At 34.1% G+C, this 22,982-nt stretch overlaps 6 protein-coding genes across 6 annotated transcripts; 2 read left to right on the forward strand and 4 right to left on the reverse strand.

The window, feature by feature from the left end:
- Nucleotides 1-5,885: 5,885 nt before the first annotated feature.
- LOC126668741 (uncharacterized) lies at nucleotides 5,886-7,558 on the reverse strand. Its single transcript, XM_050361922.1, has 6 exons — nucleotides 7,547-7,558; nucleotides 7,077-7,238; nucleotides 6,826-6,893; nucleotides 6,608-6,690; nucleotides 6,433-6,533; nucleotides 5,886-6,086 (listed from the first exon to the last, which is right to left on the reverse strand). The coding sequence occupies exons 1-6, from the start codon at nucleotides 7,556-7,558 to the stop codon at nucleotides 5,886-5,888; spliced, it is 627 nt and encodes a 208-aa protein (XP_050217879.1).
- Nucleotides 7,559-8,455: 897 nt separating this feature from the next.
- Nucleotides 8,456-10,237, forward strand: LOC126670104 (serine acetyltransferase 5). Its single transcript, XM_050363762.2, has 2 exons — nucleotides 8,456-8,951; nucleotides 9,495-10,237. Exons 1-2 carry the CDS (start codon nucleotides 8,547-8,549, stop codon nucleotides 9,984-9,986), a joined length of 897 nt encoding a protein of 298 aa, XP_050219719.1. The 5' UTR covers nucleotides 8,456-8,546; the 3' UTR covers nucleotides 9,987-10,237.
- Nucleotides 10,238-10,982: 745 nt separating this feature from the next.
- Nucleotides 10,983-12,658, forward strand: LOC126669268 (pentatricopeptide repeat-containing protein At2g15690, mitochondrial-like). Its single transcript, XM_050362690.2, has one exon. The coding sequence runs from the start codon at nucleotides 11,113-11,115 to the stop codon at nucleotides 12,514-12,516; it is 1,404 nt and encodes a 467-aa protein (XP_050218647.1). The 5' UTR covers nucleotides 10,983-11,112; the 3' UTR covers nucleotides 12,517-12,658.
- A 172-nt stretch (nucleotides 12,659-12,830) lies between these two features.
- Nucleotides 12,831-15,631, reverse strand: LOC126669270 (mitochondrial carrier protein CoAc2). The gene is made up of 7 exons (XM_050362692.2): nucleotides 15,216-15,631; nucleotides 14,655-14,740; nucleotides 14,347-14,554; nucleotides 14,114-14,240; nucleotides 13,840-14,024; nucleotides 13,643-13,765; nucleotides 12,831-13,250 (listed from the first exon to the last, which is right to left on the reverse strand). Exons 1-7 carry the CDS (start codon nucleotides 15,372-15,374, stop codon nucleotides 13,122-13,124), a joined length of 1,017 nt encoding a protein of 338 aa, XP_050218649.1. The 5' UTR covers nucleotides 15,375-15,631; the 3' UTR covers nucleotides 12,831-13,121.
- Nucleotides 15,632-16,180: 549 nt separating this feature from the next.
- On the reverse strand, nucleotides 16,181-18,340 carry LOC126669271 (thiamine phosphate phosphatase-like protein). Its single transcript, XM_050362693.2, has 4 exons — nucleotides 18,083-18,340; nucleotides 17,654-17,775; nucleotides 17,356-17,557; nucleotides 16,181-16,786 (listed from the first exon to the last, which is right to left on the reverse strand). Exons 1-4 carry the CDS (start codon nucleotides 18,221-18,223, stop codon nucleotides 16,454-16,456), a joined length of 798 nt encoding a protein of 265 aa, XP_050218650.1. The 5' UTR covers nucleotides 18,224-18,340; the 3' UTR covers nucleotides 16,181-16,453.
- An 845-nt stretch (nucleotides 18,341-19,185) lies between these two features.
- On the reverse strand, nucleotides 19,186-22,782 carry LOC126669269 (protein NDL1-like). Its single transcript, XM_050362691.2, has 11 exons — nucleotides 22,583-22,782; nucleotides 21,381-21,480; nucleotides 21,166-21,263; nucleotides 20,924-21,012; nucleotides 20,673-20,733; nucleotides 20,503-20,589; nucleotides 20,340-20,417; nucleotides 20,210-20,266; nucleotides 20,042-20,097; nucleotides 19,815-19,950; nucleotides 19,186-19,685 (listed from the first exon to the last, which is right to left on the reverse strand). The coding sequence occupies exons 1-11, from the start codon at nucleotides 22,640-22,642 to the stop codon at nucleotides 19,476-19,478; spliced, it is 1,032 nt and encodes a 343-aa protein (XP_050218648.1). The 5' UTR covers nucleotides 22,643-22,782; the 3' UTR covers nucleotides 19,186-19,475.
- Nucleotides 22,783-22,982: the final 200 nt, after the last annotated feature.

The raw sequence follows: 22,982 nt of genomic DNA on the forward strand, positions 1-22,982 counted from the left end.
TTAACACTGTGTGTCATATACGTGAAGTAGTTTTTTTAGGATTTTATGAGTATTTATTCAAACTAAATTAGATTTAATTATTGAGTGGATCAAAGTTATATAATATACTTTTATACTAATTAGGATTCTAATTATAATATATTTTAAAAAATTAATTGATAGCTAATGACAATAAAACCTCTATTTACTATTAAATTAGAAAGGATTGTTTGGTAAATTTGCCTGTCCCCCCACCATCCGTGCTTTTATATATAGTATAGATAGATATTATCTATTTTAGGGATTCAGATGATGATGGTGAAGAACTTACCGTGCAGGAAGAGTATTAGATCTCAAATCAATGGTCTATAGCTGAATAAATTACATTTGAATTTTGTGTAATCTTTATACAACATAAAATGCAGTTGAAAATCATTAATCGATTTATGTATTTACATTTGTGTTTGAATAGATGTGAAAGATCGGGGAGGCTAAGGTATCAGTAGATGACTATTACACGCAAATTGCTACTAGTCAAACTATGGAGACTGATCTCAACTCCGGTATGTTTTTTTTTTAATTTGTTTTTAAGAGTTTATTATTCTCTTATTTATCATCAAGTAAACTTATCTACATATTAATAGATGTTCCGCGTCTACTTTTGATTTGTGAGAATCGGTTTCTACAATTTGTAACTTATGTTAAGATAGTTAGGGATTTTGAAATGAATGTGTTTGTTGTTTAAACTATGAATATTAGGTTTTCTGTCTCTATGGTTTTTTTAAATTTAAGCATTGTGAAAATTTGGTAGATATAACTTGTTCAGTGAAAATGGATGATATCACTTGAACTTTAATTTAGGGATTGTGAAAATTTGGTAGATATAATTTGCTCAGTGAAAATGGCTGATGTCACTTGAACTTTAATTTAGACATTATGAAAATTTGGTAGATATAACTTACTTAGTACAAATGACTGATGTAACTTGAACTTTAATTAAGCATTGTGAAAATTTGGTAGATATAGGGCTTTGTTTTAGATTTATTAATGATGTCACTTGAATTGAGGTTGAGATGAGCAATTGTTTTTGTTTGAGATTTATACGATGGCAATTGATTTTTTTAATGTCAAGTAACTTATAGATACCACAAACATGTTTAATAGCCTTGGAAGGTGTAAGCAAGTAATTTTTTGGTTCAGTGATTAAAGTGTGAAATTTGATGTGTAGTATTTGTTCTTGTGACGGTTATCATGTTAAATAATTTGTGCTGAAATCAGTGACGGATACAGACTTTTCTTTCAAGGGGGTCCAAATTTAAAATACAAAAGTTAAAATTGAAATATATTTCTGAATAAAAAAACATAAATTTAAAATATTTTATTTATAAAAATTAATAAATTTATATAAATAACTCATAACATCCTCTTGTCTTTTCTTTATTTTCTAAAATCATTATATAATTCTATCGTGAATTTTTACAAACTCATTTTAATAGTTAATTTTCCGTCTAATTGCACCATAAACTTTTAAAATTCATTGTAAAAAATGACCCGTTTAATTGATATTGTAGCCTGACTAGTATAACGTGATCTTTATCCTTAAATTATACCTAATTAACAAATATTTTTTGATTTTATTTCTAAATTAAGTATATCAAAGTTTGATTTTTTTGTTGTGATCAAAATAAGTTATTAATTGTCAAAATACTTTTATTTATCTATACGGACATTGTTGACTACAATTTAATTAGAAATATTTATTAATTATTTAAGAATAATTTTTAGTGTTTGAAATATGTATATTTTAAAAAGATCATGAAATATTTGAAATTATATTTTTTTAGTACATGTACCCATAATATTATTCATTTTTCTTTTTAAATTATATAGTGTGATTTTATGGCTATGAGATAGTCGCTAATAGTGATTCTCTATTGTCATTATCTTTATTATTAAATACCCAAAATATAATGAACATCCAAAGAAAAACTGGATAAACATATTGGAAAGGAAAGATTTATATATTAAACAGACAAAACAACCTAAATAACTCTTAATTTTTTGTTAAATTTCAGGGGGGGCCAATGACCCCCTTGGACCTTTACTAGATCTGTCACTGGTTGAAAGATTGCTTAAGTGGATATATGATTTTACGGATGTCAAATTAAGAATATGGCTCTAATAGACAAATATACATGGAGGAAGTAATCCTCACCAAGGTGGTAGATAAGAGTAATCCTGTTTGATTTCTAAAGTTCCTTCCAAATTATTGAACTTCCATGTACTATCTTGAATTACAAGTTACAGCATTTTTTTCTTATTTTGTGCAGGACTGGGTCAATTTTAACAGAACCAGTGGGGTTAGTGCTTCTTCTAAATTTAATATTTTCATTATTATTTTTTGGAAACACAGATTGAAAAAGATGAAAAATGATAGAACAGTGCATGTTTCCAAACCTATTTGAACAACAATACTAACTAATAAGTATCATAAACTAGAAATCACAAGGACTAAGACAAGATCATCAAATAAACATTAAATTAAATTATAAATTGAGAATTTAACTACATTAATCAGTTGACAATTTATTTATTTATTTTAATTTTATTGCAGATTTGGGTGATGAAACACCTAAGATATCCAATGAGGAGGAGATCATGCTCTATACGGTTTTTTTCTAGTTCTTCAACTAGAGACAAGTAGGGGCGGACTAAGAAGAGCATATGGTGGACAATCGCCCACCTTATAATTTTGAGTCCCTTTAAAAACGTTGATATGGAATTGAAAAATATGATTTTGTCATCTTAAATTATATAGTTTGCCCACCTTAAAATTTATTTTTTGTCAATTTTACTCATCTTATAAAGTTTTACTATAATTTTGACCATCTTATAAAATATTTCTGAGTTCGCCACTAGAGACAAGAGTAGGTTATATTGTTATTTTTATTCTTGTAACTTTTTAAATAAAACTAACACTTGTCATTTTTTTGTATTTTTTATTATTAACTCAACTATTCCATTCACAAAAAAAGTGTTTGCATTGACCATTTCATCAAATATTAAAAGTTTTTCCTTGAAGAGATACAAAAAGGAACTAAGAATTTCAGTAACGAGAAAGGCTCGGAGGGTTTGGTTCTGTTTTCATTGGGAAGCTCCACATATAGGTTTTAAAACTATTTTTTTAATTTTTATCAAATTCAATCTCTAATTATATTTCTGTTATGAAATTACACAGAAAGTAGTTGTTAAGATGTTGAAATCTAATTCCAATAAAGAATTTTTGAATGAGTTGTTGGTAGCGATTAAACTTGACCATCCTAATTTGGTCAGACTGATTGGATCATGTTGCTGCCAAAAGAGTAAGCTTCTTGTATACGAATTTCTAAAGGAAGATCTCCAGTCAAAATTAGACGGTTAATATTTTTTTAACTTCTGTTAGTTAAATTTCTTGGATTTGTTAACTAATATACATTAATTGAACTTCACAACTCTTAAAATTCTGTCAGAGAGATCTTAAATTGACAGCCAAAACAACTTTTTTTCTTTAATAAGGCAGGTTATCTAGATCTTAAATCGAATTGAAATTTCTTTATAATTTTAAATCGAATCGAATTTGTCGGTTTGGTCTAAATGATATGCTTATTTTATTGCCTTGATATTTCAGGTTAGTAATGATTTGACACGTGACGTAATGTCTATTGCCCGACGATCATGAGCCATGATCCGCAGTTTCGGCCCAGCATTTCCACCATGATTGGCCAATTAAAGGAATTGGTCTAAACCTTCTAAAAGGATTTGCAATCACGTAAATGTGAAACTTATAATATTAGTGTGTCTAATATACTCTTATAATTTGTTCAAAACATTAAGATAGTACTTGAATTTTCAGAGTTGACCAAAACACCTTCGTAATTTTGCTTGAATTTATTAATGTTAGTAGCTTAGAACTTAAAAGGCAAAACTCATACTAAGGCCTTTGTATTATATTAGTTTTGTTAGAGAGACCCCTACTCCAAAATTGTTCACGTTGGGGGTGTCCCTGTACCTTGACAAATCCCGATTATAACACCCCCACGTGGATGGAAAATGGCAAGTTGTGAGCGGAGCGGGGTTCGGCGGCCGCTCGCCTTATGGCTGACTTTTCGATCTGAAAATGATTTGAAAAATGGAGTCGCCACATAGTTCAACTAGAAAATGCATTTAACCGACTAGATAGCCTTACTCGCCTCCGGTAAGACTATTGTGCATCGGACAAAGACCAGGGTTCGTGGACCTCCCCGAGACTCTTGTGCTTGACTTATCGGTTACCGGCTTTATTTACTGGACATATTCGTTTTATATCTCATCTCAACAGTATATGCAGTTCACAGGATATGAAAGCTGTAAATAAACAGTGATGAAAGCAGTAAACACGTTTGACGCGCATATGACTCGATCTGGACTGACATTTGAGGCTAGTAGCAGGTACTCCTAAGCATACAATATCTAACCTTAGAGGTTTCTAGCAAATAGTCATAAGTCTGGCTGGTCTAGATTGATTACATGCACAAAGCCTAAACCGGATGTATAAGCGTGATTGATTGATTTTATGAGGTGAGTCTTGAAAAACCTATACAACTATTACTACATTTTCGTATTAGTCCTATGATATCTAGGTGATAGGCTGTATTTGCATTAATAAGTCAATTTTAGGTGAATAGTCCTTTAGCCGGTTATTATTGGATTTGGATCCTTTTGGAAGGCAGTAAACATTGCTAGCATGCTCAGGGGCAGTTGGATATACATACAAGGTAGGAATATTTTTAAACCTCGTTGACTTTAAGTGCCTGACACTCGCGCGGGTTTTGACCATCGGTCTGGTCAGAATGGGCTCTCGGTCAGATCATGGGAGCTGCGCGTCTCATTGATCTGGTTCTAGTGGTCTGATCTGGAGTCAATTTCGAGTTCGGGTTAGCCCGGAATTGGCTTTGGAAGTTCCTGGTTTGCTGGGCCTCGGGCTCGTGGGTAGGTTTATACACTATGTTACATATGTGGACTTTTAAGTCCGTTTTATATCGGATCTGGCCCATTACATTACAAAATAAGATTCTACACTAAATTATCTACGTCTGGATTCAAACTGGGCCTGATTTGGAGTCCGGATGGGCGCGGAAACACGTTTTGAAGTCTGGATTGCGTCTGAAAGGATCTGGAGCGAATCTGGAAGGTCTGGCAAAGGAGGAGCACGACGCCAACTTGGAGTGCCGGCGCCGGCAGCTTAAGGTGGCGGCGTCGTTTTGTTGTGGCGGCGCCGGCAGTTTAAGGTGGCGGCGTCGTTTTGTTGCGGCGGCGTCGCCGGTTCGTCGACAGCAGTTCTGTGATTTTTGTTTTGCTTCGTTCTCACTCGTTTTAGCTCCATTTTTCATGCAGAAATAGTCAAAACAACATAAAATCAAACAAGGAATCCAAAAAACACATAACGGAGTGTTTAAAGGTCATCTAGACAAATTTATTTTTCTGGGCAGCAAGTACGTTTTTCAAGTTTTCATAGCAAAACAAGCTAAACTCTCCTCGAAACATGCATTATAAGAGCTCTAGATTAACTAGGTTTATATATTTGAGCTTAAACATGATTAATTACAGCAATTTAACATGTCTATCGTCGAATTTCATGGCAATTATTGAAAACATCGAATTGGTTATTTATAGCTATTTTAATGGCGAAATTAGCAAATAATCTAAACACGCAACCTAAGCATTCAAATTCAACAAGCATGAATATGAAACAATAAAAGTGATAAAAAATGGTCCTCAGAAATACCGTTCTGAGTCCTTGACTCGTTTGATGGCGAAGTGGATGCGGAATCCAGCTTTGAATATGTGCAGGGCTTGCGTTCTTGGAGAATCAAAGCGTTCTTAGTGTTTCAGAACCGGATTAACTTATATTCATGCATTAACTTCAGATGTTGGAGATCCTCTTCCATTTCTAAAAACTTAGCACATAAAGATTCAAGATCATCGGCTTCTTTATTGAATGGGAGCCTGAGTGGCAGCCATCCCCCCTTTGAAACCTTCCCTAACACATCCAATCCCTTGCAATCAACGGATACCAAATTATATGCATCCTGGATAACGGACAACTGTTATTATCAACTCAATAACTCCGATAATCAAAAAAACGCTGTAATTCAAAGTTACAACTCCATGACAAAAATGACAATGCATAATTTTTGGAGAATTTAAAAATGGATTATATAAACCATTTAAGACAAGAAATATCTCGAACCCAACTTTTAAAAAAATAATCCTGACAGTGTTGGCATTACAAGTTATGAATTGCAGTTCAAGTAATTTAGGACCCAAATAAATGAACCTTTTGTTGTCTCTTATAAGTTCTAAGCTCTAGTTTCACAAATAAATTCCTTGGAACTAAAACTAGTCGATGATTATAGTGCACAAAAAGTATGCTACCTTAATTGATGGTAACAAGTATTTGGAACACAAATGAGTCAGGGCTCTACGCCTTGCTTCACTTTGATTGATGCTATCAACGAGCCATCCAGAAAAAGGCGCTGCACAACAAATAACTTTATATCATATATATGCATAAAAGAAAGTTATCGTGCCTGTAAATAGAATTTCTTACCCAAGGGGCCTGGTTTGCATATTTTCACATTTTCCGATTCTGTTTTTTTGACATTGTCATAGAATTCTATAAACCAGTAACGACTGCACAAAAGAATTACGCATGGCTTTTTTCATAATTTCACAAAATTCAGCACACGTGAACTACATAATAATTTAATAACCAATTTAATCTTATCAAATCTTCCGAAGAAAAAAAGATGTAGAGTTTATTAGAACTCAGGATAGGTGCTACTACCCCCAATATGTTCCGGAAAGGAAGAAGATGGAAAATTCCCTTCCTTCATCTTCATAACATGCCATCAGAATTCAACACTAGACTAGTAAAGAATTTTATAATGCCAGCTGAGATAAAAATAAATCAAGCAAGATTTAGCAATGGTGACAATATTCACATTAATCGTTTAGAAAAACGATTAAGTAACAATAAGAAAACATCTAGTTTAATACCTCACTTCGAACTTATATACATTATATTTTTCACCTCCATCGAGCAGCTTTTTGAGATTTTCACTTCTTGAGGTAATAGCTCGATTGGAACAATTTAAAGTGCCACAAATTTCATAGAACTTGTTCATCGCTCTGTGTTCTGACTCTATGACTTCTTTTACATTTTCCAAGGCCAACAACGCCTGCGACAAGAATATAAAAAAAATAACATGAAATTTATTTTTATTTTTAATACAGATAAATTGACATTCAATAATAAAGAGGATTAGTCAAATATATCATTGCACCGAATCATCCTCTCCGGGTAGGGGTGGCCACAATTCATGGTTCAAAGAATAATTGAACCGGCTCTGAACCGCCCTTTAGACCGTTCCAGTCGCGGTTCAGAACTCGCCGTTCCCAGTTTTGGACGGTTTGAAATTTTTTAAAAATGTATTTTATGAAATTAAACTTAAGATAAATTATTAAGGTTTAATAGCTTAAAAATCACGAACTTCAGCATGTTTTCTAAAGTTAACACAAACTTTTATTTTTGGTAAATTTGGACACCAAGTTTCATTTTTTTTGTAATTTTAAACAGTGTTTATCTGGTGTATACATCAACATTTTTCTAACGGAAATTTTATCGGTGTTAAAATTGCAAATAAATGATAGTTCTCGTATTAATTTGCCAAGATTAAAAATTTATGTTAAATTTTATCGGTGTTAAATTTGCAAAGCTAAATTTTAGCATTATTAAATTCTAACAGTGGGCCATATAAATCCTTACAATTGGTAGTACTAATAATTTCTTGTTTCTATGGAAGTTTGGTTTCCGAAAGAACCGATCCGAAATATTTCAGTTCGGTAATATTCGGTTTTAAACAAATTTCGATCAATTCGGTTCAATGACCAAAAAATTTAAAGACCGGCCAGCTAATGATTTTAGATCGGTTTGGTCACCGCGCACCGTTACATAATAGGGTTTTATCATTTATAGACAAGGACTGGGGCAATACACACTCGGACTTGGATCGAACTTATGACGGCATAGTAGCCCGATTGTTCAAAAAGTTCAAACCTTTTCGACTATTTATAAATTTAATCAAACCTAATTTTCAGTAATAATAATTTTAATCAATTTTAATAATTATGCATAATTTTATATATCAATTAAGTAATTTTTAGAATTGGCAAAAACTTCTATAATGTATTAGATTAGTATTCCTGAAAATTAAAAACTTTTGTTAGATTTATAAAGTTTGGATTTTTTAAGCACAAGGCCATGTATTTTATGTGGCTGACCAATATTTTCTCTTGTTGTTAGTCAGCAGCTGAGTTGCCACGTGTCCTTGTCAATCACCATTACCCAAAACTCCCCGTTTTGGTGATATCATAATAAAATTAAAACCCCAAATTATAATATCCATAACTCAGTACATTCACCAAAATCAAGAAAAAAAAAAATACAATCTCTGAAACCTCCACTCATTTCTTCTCAATAAAAACAAATGCCGGCCGGAGAGCTCCGCTACCCATCTCCGCCGGCGTCAACAACACCACAACTTCCACAAACCAACAACTCAAACGGAGACGAGACATGGGTATGGGCCCAGATAAAAGCGGAGGCTCGCCGTGATGCGGAGTCGGAGCCGGCGTTAGCTAGCTACCTGTATTCGACGATTCTGTCACATTCGTCGCTAGAGAGATCGTTAGCTTTTCATTTGGGGAATAAGCTGTGCTCTTCTACACTGCTTTCAACTCTTTTATATGATCTTTTCTTGAATACTTTTTCTTCCGACCATTCTCTGCTTGCTGCTTCTGTTGCTGATCTTAGGGCTGCTCGTGTTCGTGACCCGGCTTGTGTCTCGTTTTCTCACTGTCTTCTTAATTATAAAGGCTTCTTGGCTTGTCAGGTGTGTGATTTTATCTGTTGTATTGTGAAATTTCTAATCTTTAGTTTGTGGGTTGCTTGTGAAATATCAAAAATTGTAAGAATCTGGTGAATTAGATTATTTAATTATCAATATTTGTGTTGAATGGTGAAAAAACATTATTAGGTGCCCGTTTCGGTACTCGAACGCTTGGCGTTACAGACACTAAAAATCACGTTTAACATATTAAACCTTAAAATAATGTTATTTTGCCGTGTCCGTATATGTGTCCAAGTGTTCCGTTTTCCAGTATCCGTGTCCAGGTGTTGTGTCCCTGCTACCTAATGAAGGAAGATTTATAGTTGGCCTAGCTCTTTGTATATGGTGTTTAAAGTGAATAAAAACATGAATTATCCAAAACAAAGAACATATAAAGGTATAAATATAAATCCATGAAATGACAACATTGTTGTGATTGAATTGAAATTATGTCTTAATTTTGGATTGTGATTGTAAGGATGAAGGAAATGTTTACAGTTGGCTTAGCTCTTTGTTTATGTTGTGTTTTTTATGGGTTTGAAGTAGGCTCATCGAGTTGCTCACAAGTTGTGGAGTGAATCGCGTAGGCCGCTGGCACTTGCTTTACACTCTCGAATAGCTGATGTTTTTGCTGTGGATATACATCCAGCTGCAAAGATAGGGAAGGGGATATTGTTTGATCATGCAACTGGTGTTGTGATTGGTGAAACCGCGGTCATAGGGAATAATGTGTCGATTTTGCACCATGTCACGCTTGGAGGAACAGGAAAGGCATGTGGTGATCGACATCCGAAGATTGGAGACGGAGTATTGATTGGAGCAGGTGCAACAATTTTAGGCAATGTTAAAATTGGGGAAGGTGCGAAGATTGGTGCTGGCTCGGTTGTGCTGATTGATGTTCCCGCTAGAACTACGGCAGTTGGGAACCCGGCTAAGTTGGTGGGTGGAAAGGAAACACCCGCGAAGCATGAGGAATGTCCCGGAGAATCCATGGATCATACTTCTTTTATCTCGGAATGGTCAGATTATATTATTTGATTCGATAATCAATCTTATACCAGGTGCTATATACGAGTTTCATGTTGTGTTTTGCCAAATTATACATTGTGACGAAGATGTTCTGCTAATGATTTGTGTATCTATGCCTGTTTGTAATTTACCAATGAAACACATAAAAACTATTATCATAAAGGAATAAGCTGCCTTCGATTTGGTTCTTGCTATGTATGAATTCTACATGATATTGTAATCTCATCAACTCTTTTTCTTATATTCAAATTCAATTTATATATTCTGGTATCCTTTTGATAGTAGTTGGATTTTTTTTATTCTTAAACAGATTCAACTCTGATACTCGGTTATGGATAGCTGAGCTGATAGCTGTTCTGTGCTTGACTGCTGCTATTGTTCATAATAAGTTTCTGAAAGTATATCCATAAATTGGTTTTATCCACCCGTTTAGATTTATACTTATTTCTTCCAATGCTGTAATGTACATGACAATTTTGACTCATAAATGCTAACGGCGATTTGATTTGTCAATTGAGAAGAGGAGTGTTTGTGGGTGTATTTAAATCCACAACCTAACAGTTTGCTGCTTAACGTTTGATTTGAGCTATAGCTTATTGATTGATTGGTAAATAATCGAGTAAAAATAAAATTTTAATGCAAGTACTTAAAACTCTTTGTTGATAACTTACAAGTATAATACCCCAAAAAAGAGAATGAAAACAAATTAGGGTTTCTTAAAAACAAACGAATCCGTTAAAATTATGCTGTTTAATTATGCTGAACTTAACACATGAAAAAAAAAAAAACACCTTGCATTTGACATTTTGTACCATTTTACCTTTTATCTTCAAATTATCCAATAATTTTTTACCACGTCAGTTTTGATGTGTAAAATGCTCTATTCAATTTTTGATGGAATAAAACGAGTTAAAGTGTCAAGTTCAAGGTATTTGTTTTCTCTAAAGCTATAAATATGACTTTTCCCTGCCAAATTTGGGGACAAAAATGAACATTTGTGCAACCTAATAGCAGCATTTTTACAGGTAATACTGTACCAATACGTCAGCGTTTCATACGACCCAACAGTCCAAAAAAATTCCGTAGGATATTTATCACGCTTCAGATATAACTGTTACTTCGGCATATCGATGCAATGGCATCTATGGTTTCTCTTCAACCTACAAGAAACCCAATGATGTTATCTCCTCACATCTTTCAAACCCTAAAAACAAACCCATCCTCTCTAAACCCAACTCAAAAATATAAACCCTTTTGTTCCTCCTCCTACGCAGCCTCCAAGTCACAGAGTAGCTCCATCTCCAAGTTTTACCGTCGCAAAAACAACCCCTCAAACGAACATAAACTTGACAAATCTAATCCAAACAGCAATGGCCCATTACGTGGGAACTCCACAAATGTCACTCCAAATGTTGATTTGATTAGTTTATGTGACGAGGGTAAAGTTAAGGAGGTTTTAGAGTATATTAGCCAGGGAGTTTCAGCTGATTATAATGTTTTCTGTGCTCTGTTAGATTCTTGCGGGAATTTGAAGCTGCTTGATATGGGTAGAAGGGCTTATGAGTTCTTGAGGCGGTCGAATTATGTTAATGATGTTGAAATGAATAATAAATTGATGGGAATGTTTATAAAATGTGGGAGTATGAGAGATGCACGCAGGGTGTTTGATAAAATGCCGGAGAGGAATTTAGGCTCCTGGCATTTGTTGTTAAACGGGTATGCGCAGAACGGGGAGGGGGATAACGGGTTGATGTTGTTTGAGGAAATGAAGAAATTGGGATTGAAGTTGAATGAGGAGAGTTTCTTGGCGGTTTTCGCTGCTTGTTCTACTGTAGGAGCTGTAGACGAGGGGTTATTATACTTTGAAGCAATGAGAAATGAGTATGGAATCAGTCCTGGGATTGAACATTATCTTGGAGTTATTAACATACTAGGATCAGCTGGTTATTTGTATGAAGCAAAGGAGTTCATTGAGACACTGCCATTTGAGCCTACTGTGGAAGTTTGGAGGGCTCTTCGGAATTTTGCGAGAATTCATGGAGATATTGAACTCGAAGATCATGCTGACCAGTTATTGGTTGATCTCGATCCTTCTGAGGATAATGCTAATAAAATTGCATTGCCCCTAAGGAAAAAACATACGGCTGTTAATATGCTGGAAGATAAGAATAGGCTTGGTGAGTATAGGTGTGCTGAACCCTACAGAGAAGAGGGTTTCGGCAAATTGAAAGGTTTAAACGGGCAGATGAGAGAAGCGGGTTATGTTCCGGATACGAGATATGTCCTTCATGATATCGATGAGGAAGCAAAAGAACAGGCATTATTATATCACAGCGAGCGCTTGGCGATTGCTTATGGTTTGATCAGTACGCCTGCTAGGCAAACTCTTAGAATCATGAAGAACCTTCGAATTTGTGGGGACTGTCACAATGCAATAAAAATTATGTCAAATATAGTCGGAAGAGAGCTTATCGTCAGGGACAACAAGCGGTTTCATCATTTTAAGGATGGCAGATGCTCTTGCGGAGATTACTGGTGATTATTTTAACACTTTAATGCTCTAATTCTGCTTCATTACTGTATCAATGTCAAAATATTAATTGCAAATACATTTTTTATATTGTGCTGATGTTGGAACTTAATAGAATGTTCAATATTTAACTGAAAACCATTCGTGACTATCTTTATATAATTTATATCAATAATGCAATCATTTTTTCTTTAATGCCGGAATTCATTGTTATCGCGTACATGTAGTTCAAATTAAATCAAATCCATGTTCCGTGCAAACCAAAGACTCGTGACGGGTATAAATCACTATATAATTTGTTAATACAGAAATCATTTGGACAATTAAGAAAATACAGAACTTTTATTCATGTTCAAACTTCTGTACATACAATGTATGTGGATCTTAACTAAAGTAATCACATATACTTATGAGAAACTAATTCTAAGTACATCAATACAATTTGCTGCTATAATATCTGTGAGGCTAGACATTGTACAAGGTTATTGAAGGTGGTACAAGGATGAATTTAACCTAAGCAAGTGCCATAATACAGCTCGAAAAGAATTGAATGAAAAATCTAATTAATCTGAGTAAAAATACTAATTGGGATTAAGAATAGGCAGTTACATTTTTCAAGAGTGAAGGGATGGTCGGATACTTCTTTTGTCTGTCACACCTTCTAGTACATCTCGAGATGGTACTCTCAGGCAAGATTTCATGAGGTCATAAACTGTAAAACCGATTGCCACAGAAGGCACAACCTGAAAAGCCATAGATTTACAGCAGTCAATTAAAAACATGGCAAAGGAAAACCAAAGAAAAGTAAACGAACAAATGGTCATCCATCGCAGTCCTAAAATTTGTCTACTAGGGTCAATTAATTCAAACTTAGTCATGTTAATCAATTGAGGACAACACTCTAAATTCTTAGGTAAACTAAGGACATTGTCATCTATTTTTAGGTCAATTAACGCCAAAATTAGGTAATCCCTGTACTTGAACTCGTTCAAGTTATACAATTTGGGATTTAATTGACCTAAATATAGAGAATATTGTCCTTAATTGATCAAAAAGGCTAAGTGTCACCGACACACAAGTTCAGGAACCTTATGAACATTTGCTTAATAGTAAACAGACGTGGGGGATTTGATACCTTCAAGTAATTGATGCTTAGCCCTGAAAATAGCTGCTTCCACCCTTGCCTTTGAGTAATCATAACGAGGGTTTCAAATGTTCCTTTCAGTTCTGCAGAATCGGAAGCTGCAAGTCTTTGGACCTGTCCAGAGGGCATTATTGATCATCCCTGTTTCACTAACTGAATTCAAGGTACTTAGCATCTAAAATGATTACCTGCATTTGCCTTCTCACAACATCAAGAGGGTATGTGAAAGTCTGACCTAACAAACCAGCAACAGATCCGCATACCAGTTTAACCGTAATATCTTTCTTGTGCTCCTCGGGAACATGGCGTTTCATCTCCTCGAAAAAGTAAAACTTTAAACCAGCATAAGGGAAGATTCCGTATAGCGATGGAGCTGACAATGATTTATACATATTAACTATTAAGACCTTGTGCAGAGAAGTTAATCAGAAACACCAAAAGTCCATCTGTTGGAACACATACCTACGCCACGGTAGAGGCCTCTAAATCCAGATTCTCTGAAAGTTTTTGAGAAACAGTCCAAGATTCCTTTGTAAACTTGCTCGGTCCTAAGACCTGCCGGAACACTCATTTTTGAAGGACCGACAACCTGCACTATCAAACACAGCTCATTCTAAGTGAAAATTGGGAACTATAAAAATCTAGTCAAATCTCCATTAATAGAGTTAACTGAGGGAGATTTTTCAATCATTTACCTGATAAGCCAACTTAGTCCGAACTAAATCGAGAGGATAAGTAAAAAGCACAGCTGTTCCTCCAGCAAATGACCCTGCCACTAAATCGAGTACAGGACCCCTTCCGACATCAGGATGACTGAGGATGATCCATCTACGATATTGCTCATAAGTCATATAATGCAAAGCTGCATAAGGAACAATCCTAGCAACACTAGCTCCATTTCCTCTGCAGATAAAATAAAACCCACAACAGAAATGAGAACAACCAAAATACAACGTAAAAAAAATACAGATATTCATAGAAAAACAATGCCTTGATGATCCACCTATAAAAACCCATAATTCCTTCTGTCTTTGCAATTTTATTAATGGATCCAGAGAGTCCTATAGCCTTATATTCATCTCTTCTGGTCTGAAAAACACAAATGAATCAGCTTTATTCTCCATCGAGTCTTTAGCCAGTGGCCGATCTTGACTTCAATTTTCGACGGATCAAACTAAATGCACATAAAACTAAATTTTTATAAATATAAATATGAACAATTTTTGGAGGACTGGAATAAATGCACATAATATTTTATCATTTACTTTTAAGGGTCAAAACTTTATATTAAAATTTGTTTACTATAACACAAAAACTCGGTAAACTTTTCAATTTTGGGTGGTCATGCCCTAATAAAAGAGCATCCTATTTCAATTTGGCAACTTCAGTGAAATCAAGTTCATAATCAACTGCAAATCATGAAAAAGAACTGCAATCACAAAAATTAAAGAATTAAAACAACCATCATTACCCAATCTTTTAAAAAAAATAAAAGCCAAGAATCAAGATTCTAAACTAAAATTTGCGAAATTAGAAGCAAGAAGAAAAGTTATATATAATAAACCTGAAACAAAATCTTGACACGTTCAAGAGGAGCAACAATAGACTTTGCTATGCCACCGGCAAGACCACCGGCGATCAACTCCTTTGCGAAAACCGGCAAGGACTCTATTATTCCATCCAAGAACATTCCCATTTCAGTTTCTTCGTTTTTCTTTCCCATTATTGTTTAAAAAAGGAAAGAAGAAATTAAAGTGTGTTTGAAAGTTGAATTGAGAGCTAAAAATGATTGACTGGGGATTTTGTTTGACAGAAGATTCTTGAAAGAAAGAATAAAAACGTTTCTGGAAGAAGAAGATGGGAATTTGGGATTGGATAGTTTATATGTTTTGGAGAGGTGCTGACGAGTGACAGAAGCCCACGCAACTGGTTTTATATTATTGGTTCTTTTAGTGTTTTTCGATATATGTGCCCTTTTTTCTTATTCTTTCAACAGTCGCCAACCCAAACACACAATTTATTTTCCTATTAAATACAATTGACTCGACTAAAAATATTTTTCTAAATATTCTGTAAAGTATTTTTTATAAACGATAAAATTTGAAGTCAAATTGTTCTTTAAAAAGAATTAAGATATCAATGAAAAATAAAATATACAAAATTAATTTGATTAAAATAATTGTATGTTATTCTCGTAGAAATAATTTAATATTAGAGATCCTTATTTTGAAAATTGTATATATATATTAAAATTAACAAAATTAGCATTCCATGAAAATCAATAAAATTAATTAAAAAAATGAACTTAGATAAAATTAAAGTAAATTTTCAAAGCACAAGTGGTGTGGACGTGCTCTTCACATCATAATTACTCACTCCGTCTCAAATGACAAGCTGAAAATTTTATTTATAAACAATATTACACTTACCTTTATTTAATGACGTAATGAGAATATATATCTGATTAATCATACAAGGAATAAATAAATGTCTATAATTTAGGATAAAAACAAGCAAAAGGGGGCAAGAGAGGGAGTATTACTTAATATAACATATGATGATCTGAATTTACCTTTATCCTTTGATCAAATAAGCAACAACATATTATTTCTTGCAAATTATACTTTTTTTAATCAATTCCTATAATTCGTTCATGAAAATGAAAGGCTGTCAGGACCAAAGATCATTATGACTACTACCTACCTACTAATTATTCACGGTTGCTGAAGCATCAGCAGAATCAGAATCAGAATCAAATCAAAACAATCAGCATCAAAGCACCTTTGCAATGATTTCTGAAAGCTAATGAGGAACAGTTAAAGTTTGAGGGTGTGCTTCCTGAGTGGAAGAAACCTTACATTGCGACGACTTCTTGATGATCTCTTCACTGGAGATTTTGTTGATAAGGTAGAGAAGAACCTTTCCAAGCTCGTCTCCATTGCTCCACTCATGAACTTCTGCCTTGACAAGATCCGGATTTCTGCCAATGCAATTCCATAACGAGTAGTCCTTCCTTGGCATCACATAATCACCTTCTCCAAGTTTCAGAGATAGACAGAAGTCACCACTCCCATCTCCAAGGTAGATAAATCTTTTCCCCCGATTTTCAGCCCGGATTTGTTCTATAACCAGACCCTGCATTGAGAAAAAAATGACAAACTAGAATATGACCAATTCTCCTGCAATAAAAGTTTGTGGTTTGATTTCTTTACTAGCACTAGAAAACTTTATTAAATATTGTAAGCGGCAGGTTAGTCGTCCACTATGAGTTTTGGCGACTACGACATTGTTACAAAATAAGACTTGAGACTAATAACTAAATTTGAAAATTAGCATGAATGTTGGGGAATTAACATCTGGTGAGGTAACTAGATTCAATCAAGGAATGCTAATAATCGCATCAAATAAAACTTGAGGTCCAAACAATAATATATATTCCATAATTTATATATTTCATTTTCAATTTTATTAATCGATACCATTGATTCTGAGTTGGATAAATTTCTCAGGCTATTATCATTGACCAAAAGTTCTGTACTTACATGCTGCATCACAGTAAATCAAAACTGAAGCTTTCACCACATTGTGATGCTAAATGCAAATTTTGTATCAAACATGTAATCCATCCAATGAACTTACTAAAGTGTATAAGTTTTGCACATTAATCAACCTATATTAAGCAATGTAGCTAACATGAAATTCACCTTGCACAAATTTGCAGGGCATAAGTGACAGCCATGAGGAGGTGAGCTCAAATCATGAAAAGGAAAAATCCGAAGCTTCCCCTCACCATCTACGAAGCTCGGATTTGTAATGATCTGCGAGAAGCATCCCAATAACCCGTGATGATCCAAGATTTTCTCAATGAAAAACTGATTTGCATCGCTAAGTATTTTCAAATCACACCTAATAAAACAACAAAAACAACAGCAACATTACCAAACTAGCAAACACTCAATGAACACCAATAGGAACGAAACTCAACATGAAGAGAGCGCGTACCCAAGGGCACGAGCTGATTTAATTGCAGAAATAACATTCGGATGCAATGGAGTTCGATTTAAGCACTCTGTAATATCATCAACTGTTTTTCCTTGTGAGTGAAGCTCACTCATCATCCTATCCTGAAAAATTAGTCCAACAGCCTTAAAATCAATACTAATACTAATAAATAGGTAGAATGGACACTTCATTCATTCGATCAACATGTTCTGTTTCGAAAACATTTCGGACACTTGATGCTTCGAACACAAAACCTCTTTTTTTTCATAGAAAAACTTAAAATAACACCGTTTCGTGGTATCCGTGTCCGTACTACCTAATAATAACTTGATATTTGATTGGAGCAAAGCATAAATAACCAGTAAATAAATAAAGAGCTGTAAAATACTAATATAAGAGAAGAAATGAATGTGAAATGAAAGCAGAAACCATGAGAGAGTTCCAGGGCAATGTAGAACGGAGTTGATTGAACAATGCGGTGAGTCCCATCTGAGTCACCACCCAACTATCGCTGTCGTCTTCGATTAGCGTCCTGTCAAAATCGAAAACCACCACTATTTCCTCCGCCATTGTGGAATGGTAGTGGTGGCGATTGTTTCACGGCACCACCAGTAGAGTGTAGAAGTATTTTCAACGCCAAATGGTTGCGAGTTGAAAGATTTTACTTACGTCCACGACTTTACATTTTAAATTCTCTTCTCTATAATATTTGTCCGTTGGATCAAATTAAGAAGTTGTGGATCTAATGGCTCATTAGTCTTGGCCAAACCCATCTTCTCTTAAAATTTTGATTAGAGTTAATTACACGGTTTACTAGGTTTGTCCAAAATAATCCCAAACTTACGGTGGTGCCGTAAAACTTTGATTAGAGTTAATTAGTCTTTATGCTTAATTTATTTTTAAATTCTTATGGACGAAAAAAAAGCATGCATTACACTCTTTATGAAATGCGGGTGCGACCGAATTTAAATGTGCCAGGCTGGCAAAATATATCACATCAATAATTTTAAGAGAGACCAAATAAACAAAATATTATAAATACAGAGACCTATTGAATAAAAAAAATCATGACTAGATAAACACAAATTTAAAAATGTAAATCCTTTTGTCATTTCGAACGTATAAATTATTAATCACCTAATAGCGATCTCTATCGAATAAAAAATGAATTATACAGAGATCTCTATGTGTTATTGAATGACAAACTTCCATAACTTCCGTATACAAAGATCTCTATTGAATAATAAATTTTCAAGAGTGACCATATAAACAAAAAAAACTGAAAGTAAAATGGCCTTTTGATGGGTGAAGCCCTGAATTTGTTGCTGTAATTTAGCCGTCATCGGAAAAGAGAGAAAAATCATAAATTTATCATGGCGCACATCTACATAACAGAATAATATTAATCTAACTTCACAGATCGCCAAATATCCCATATTAAATCTCCAATCCATCAATCAATATCATAAGTATAAATTTTCAACCCACAAATTAATAATAATAAAAAATAGTTATAAGTGAGACATACAGTATAATAAATTATAATTAACTTAAGCAGGACGAGTCCTGATTATTTTTAATTGATAGTAATTTCAGAATTTACATATAGCTCAGTAGACTCTTTTTTATGGCTGACTACAAAAGAATTGAGTTGCAAGTCATCTTCTTGTATATTTATATATAACTCTTTTTTTCTATCTACAACACCTCCAACGAACACCTACCCTTTTCAAGGAGTTAAAGAAAAGAACCAAAAAATTTGTTTAATTGAAAATGTGAAAATGGATCATATTCTACCCTTCTCCTGCACTTCAACTTCAGGCTAAACACGGGTTCGTATCGGTTTTAGCTTCAAACCCATGCTTTCGGGAGAGAGAAGCTCAGGCGAGATGCAAGATGGACTGAGGGGACTCCTCGGGCTGTCACTGAGGCAGCACGGCCTGTGCAATCCATAACCCATGAAGAAGTACTCCATCGGGATTAACATTGCATGCGGCTGTTCTTCTGTTACCATTGATCCACAAGCCTGGACCTGCATATTTGCATTGTAGTTCAAGTAATCAACGATTTTGAGCAGTAAAACTCGAACATTCCACAGTTTACAAATTACACTCAACTCGTGTATAATATACAATCTTTGAGAATCGAGACTGTCACATACCTCGACTAATGCACTATATCTTCTATCCAATTTTGATATCATGTGGACCGCTTCGGAATGAAATGGAGAATTATCACCCACGAAAATAAGAGTGCGGCACTTTAATCTTTTCAACCCGCTAGTAAGATCAGGCCTCCTGCAGTTTCAAGACAAATACTTTTAACATCTAATCGGTTAAGCAGATAGAAATAAAAATTTAATATAATAATACTTGAATATTTCCATACTTGTTGATTGCTTGAAGAAACCGCAAAACATTTATGCTCTGTCTCTCATCAAGTAACTAATAAAAACAAACAGTTCGAAGAATTAGACGAGTGTTAATTTTACTACCTTTCAAAAACACATGATTATAACTAGAAGAAAAAGGAGATAAATGGAGCGATTTCACTAACTTTACTACATGCTTGAACTATATCCGACTCTGCAACTTCCACACAACCACGAACTTCCTGTAGCAATAATCAATCTCATCACTCGGTAAATACAACAATTTATCAGCAGCAATTGAAGCAAGCACAATACCTTGCTGAAGTACCTCTGAAGCAAAACCTCTTTGAGCAATCCACATACACCATAGAAATATAACAAATTCAACATCACCTACAGAACATGAATGATGTCAGTCAAGACATGAAGAACTGCTGAGAACTGTGCACAAACAACATAAGCATTGAGGAAGAGAAACCTTGTTGTAAAACCATTCAGTCCAAGATGGTGCTTTGCATAAAGGAGAGACAAGTATTAACCCAAGAACACGATCTCTATATTTCATCTGTGATGCAAAATCATTTTGAGTCAAAAATGGTGGGAGATATATCAAATAAATTTATCAAAACATTAAAGGCGGGAACATACGGCAAATAAGGTAAGGATGTACGCACCGGCCGTCACCCCCATGCACATTACCGAACCAAGCCTGAAAAAAGAAAATTCACCCCAAACAAAAACCTGATTAGCAACAAGCTCAATGAACTTCTGCAAAGTAAATTGTACAAACAACAAGAAGCAAGGGATATAACTGAATCAGGATAAGATGCATAACGTAATCAGAGTACGAGTTTTGGATACCAAACGTAACAACAAAAACAGAAATAAAATTTACCCACCCAAAAAAATTAAGAACCTCAATGATTTGATCTGCTAAATCATCAGCAGAAGGCACCGGATCACTTGTGCAAATTGGAGCAGCTCCTAACTGCAAGAACTCTTGCCAAATGCCAGAACAGAAAAATGTAAACAGTTTACCAATGGCAGGATGATTAATAATTGGTGTTGTTTAAACAATAAGATCACTTTGAAAGATGGCTGATATATAATTTTGATGAAACAAGTCGACTGGTTAACTGACCTCATGTCCAGGGGGACTAATGTGGTAAATGCAGAAGTTGTGTAGCAGCAAAGAAGCCGCTTCAGGACAAAATAATAATCCTTGGAAACAAGACATATCTGATACACAAACATAAACAACAAGAGCATAAACATGTTAAAATTTTATGTTCCAAAGATTTGGGTGAATAATTAAAAAAAAAATAGGCTTTATAAGAAATGACACTCTGCACTTACGATTTAGAGCTAAATCAGGATAAGTAATCAGCGCCGGCTTATCTTGGTCACCATAGACAATAACAGAAACAGAACCACGGCCAGTTCTTACACGATGTTCCTGAAAGAATTCAAATAGAACACATCACAAACTAAAAAAGTGTAAAAAGACAAAACTCAAATCTGTAAGTAAAAACAAATAAGTGCCAAAGAGATTTCACCACCATTATATTTAATTGTTTCTTCAACAAGCAATACTTTTGATTAAGTTATATAAGAGACACCCTTTGTTCTCAAACAGCTTTTCAGTAAGATAAAGTATCCTTTATGCTATAAAATTGGTCAAAAAAAGCTCACCATGTGCACTTAGCATCTTCGGATACAAAACAAATAAGTGGTTCATGATTTCAATCATTGAACATTCTTAAAAAAGGGATGACAATTCAAAAGGAATAGTCTGGAATCTCATGTATTAAAAGAAGGCATGGACCTAAACTGATTACTGGCAGCTGGACATTGTAATTTGTTATATTATAATAGGAAGAAACAAGACAAAATTCAAGAGTATAACTTTGAAAAATATTTCAACAACGGATCCAATATCTTTATTTACCCATAGAAAACATCAAACAATAAAAAGCAATAAGTTAACAACACATATGCAGATATAACAACATAACAACATAAGATAATTACAAAATTTAAAATCTGATTCACATAAAAAACAAAGATAAACCAAAAGAAAACTTCTAAATAATCTAATAACTAAATAACTCAAACTTAATCACTTGTAAACCTAAAGATACCATTTTCTGAAAAACAATGAAGATAGGTAAAGCACAATAATTTTCCTGACAGCAAGATATTGATAATAATACCCGCCAAATACCCAGAAGAACACTTATATACAAAAAATACCCACAATAAGAATTTAAGTCCAGAAATGGAAATTATCAAAATCGAGAAAAGTATATGAAAAATCAGAAACATAAGGAAAAGTAATAATTGACGGATCTGATTATCATTTTCACCAGATAATGCAATCTCCCAATTTTAAACAAACCAAATCCCAATTTAGTGCCAAAAACAAACACCCAGATATTTACTTCCTTTCTTGAAAAAAAGAAGGAAAAATGTCATGTTTAAGCCAAATTTTGAATGGAAAAATGATTTTCAAAGTGATTGAGGCAATTAAACAAACACATAATGTGCAACACACCAACCTTTCCGCCGAGAAAGATTTTTTCTATATCGACAGAAGTGAAATCTTTAGACTCGGACATGGCCGCGGCTCAGTGTTTCAACAAACCCAAAAGCCTCGCTCGGTCTCTCCCTACGCCTCAAACTCTCTCTATTTTTTTTTTCTTTTTTGTTTAAGCTTTTTTTTTGTCAATGGCTTATATGCAAAGCGATTCTTCCGCTAAAAAAGAACCGAACCTCTCTTTCTGTTTCTTTTTTTTCTTCTTTTTAACTGAAAAAACGAAATTTAAAATAAACGTTGCCGTTAACGTTAACCTCCACCGACGTTTTTTTAAATTCTTTTTTAAATATGACGTGCCAAATGTTCATTCTTTTTAATTGTGGTTTATGGTAAAAAAAAATACAATCTACCATTTTATTTAA

The sequence above is a fragment of the Mercurialis annua genome, linkage group LG2 (genome assembly GCF_937616625.2).
Source record: "Mercurialis annua linkage group LG2, ddMerAnnu1.2, whole genome shotgun sequence".
In the NCBI taxonomy this organism is placed as follows: Eukaryota; Viridiplantae; Streptophyta; class Magnoliopsida; order Malpighiales; family Euphorbiaceae; genus Mercurialis; species Mercurialis annua.

What these genes read in the sequence shown, in the direction of transcription:
- LOC126668741 (XM_050361922.1), bottom strand. An exon ending in ATGCAAACCAGGCCCCTTGG is followed by an intron (nt 6,534 to 6,607) that starts GTAAGAAATTCT and finishes TTTGTTGTGCAG; the next exon opens with CGCCTTTTTCTGGATGGCTC. An exon ending in ACTTGTTACCATCAATTAAG is followed by an intron (nt 6,087 to 6,432) that starts GTAGCATACTTT and finishes TCCGTTATCCAG; the next exon opens with GATGCATATAATTTGGTATC.
- LOC126670104 (XM_050363762.2), top strand. Translation starts at nt 8,547, where the DNA reads ATGCCGGCCGGAGAGCTCCGCTACCCATCTCCGCCGGCGTCAACAACA. An exon ending in AAGGCTTCTTGGCTTGTCAG is followed by an intron (nt 8,952 to 9,494) that starts GTGTGTGATTTT and finishes GGTTTGAAGTAG; the next exon opens with GCTCATCGAGTTGCTCACAA.
- LOC126669268 (XM_050362690.2), top strand. Translation starts at nt 11,113, where the DNA reads ATGGCATCTATGGTTTCTCTTCAACCTACAAGAAACCCAATGATGTTA.
- LOC126669270 (XM_050362692.2), bottom strand. Translation starts at nt 15,374, where the DNA reads ATGGGAAAGAAAAACGAAGAAACTGAAATGGGAATGTTCTTGGATGGA. An exon ending in GTGTCAAGATTTTGTTTCAG is followed by an intron (nt 14,741 to 15,215) that starts GTTTATTATATA and finishes TGTGTTTTTCAG; the next exon opens with ACCAGAAGAGATGAATATAA. An exon ending in AGGCCTCTACCGTGGCGTAG is followed by an intron (nt 14,025 to 14,113) that starts GTATGTGTTCCA and finishes AATCATTGTCAG; the next exon opens with CTCCATCGCTATACGGAATC.
- LOC126669271 (XM_050362693.2), bottom strand. Translation starts at nt 18,223, where the DNA reads ATGGCGGAGGAAATAGTGGTGGTTTTCGATTTTGACAGGACGCTAATC. An exon ending in TGCCCTGGAACTCTCTCATG is followed by an intron (nt 17,776 to 18,082) that starts GTTTCTGCTTTC and finishes CTAATTTTTCAG; the next exon opens with GATAGGATGATGAGTGAGCT. An exon ending in AAATCAGCTCGTGCCCTTGG is followed by an intron (nt 17,558 to 17,653) that starts GTACGCGCTCTC and finishes TTGTTTTATTAG; the next exon opens with GTGTGATTTGAAAATACTTA.
- LOC126669269 (XM_050362691.2), bottom strand. Translation starts at nt 22,642, where the DNA reads ATGTCCGAGTCTAAAGATTTCACTTCTGTCGATATAGAAAAAATCTTT. An exon ending in TTCAGAGGTACTTCAGCAAG is followed by an intron (nt 20,267 to 20,339) that starts GTATTGTGCTTG and finishes TTATTGCTACAG; the next exon opens with GAAGTTCGTGGTTGTGTGGA. An exon ending in GATATAGTGCATTAGTCGAG is followed by an intron (nt 19,686 to 19,814) that starts GTATGTGACAGT and finishes GCAAATATGCAG; the next exon opens with GTCCAGGCTTGTGGATCAAT.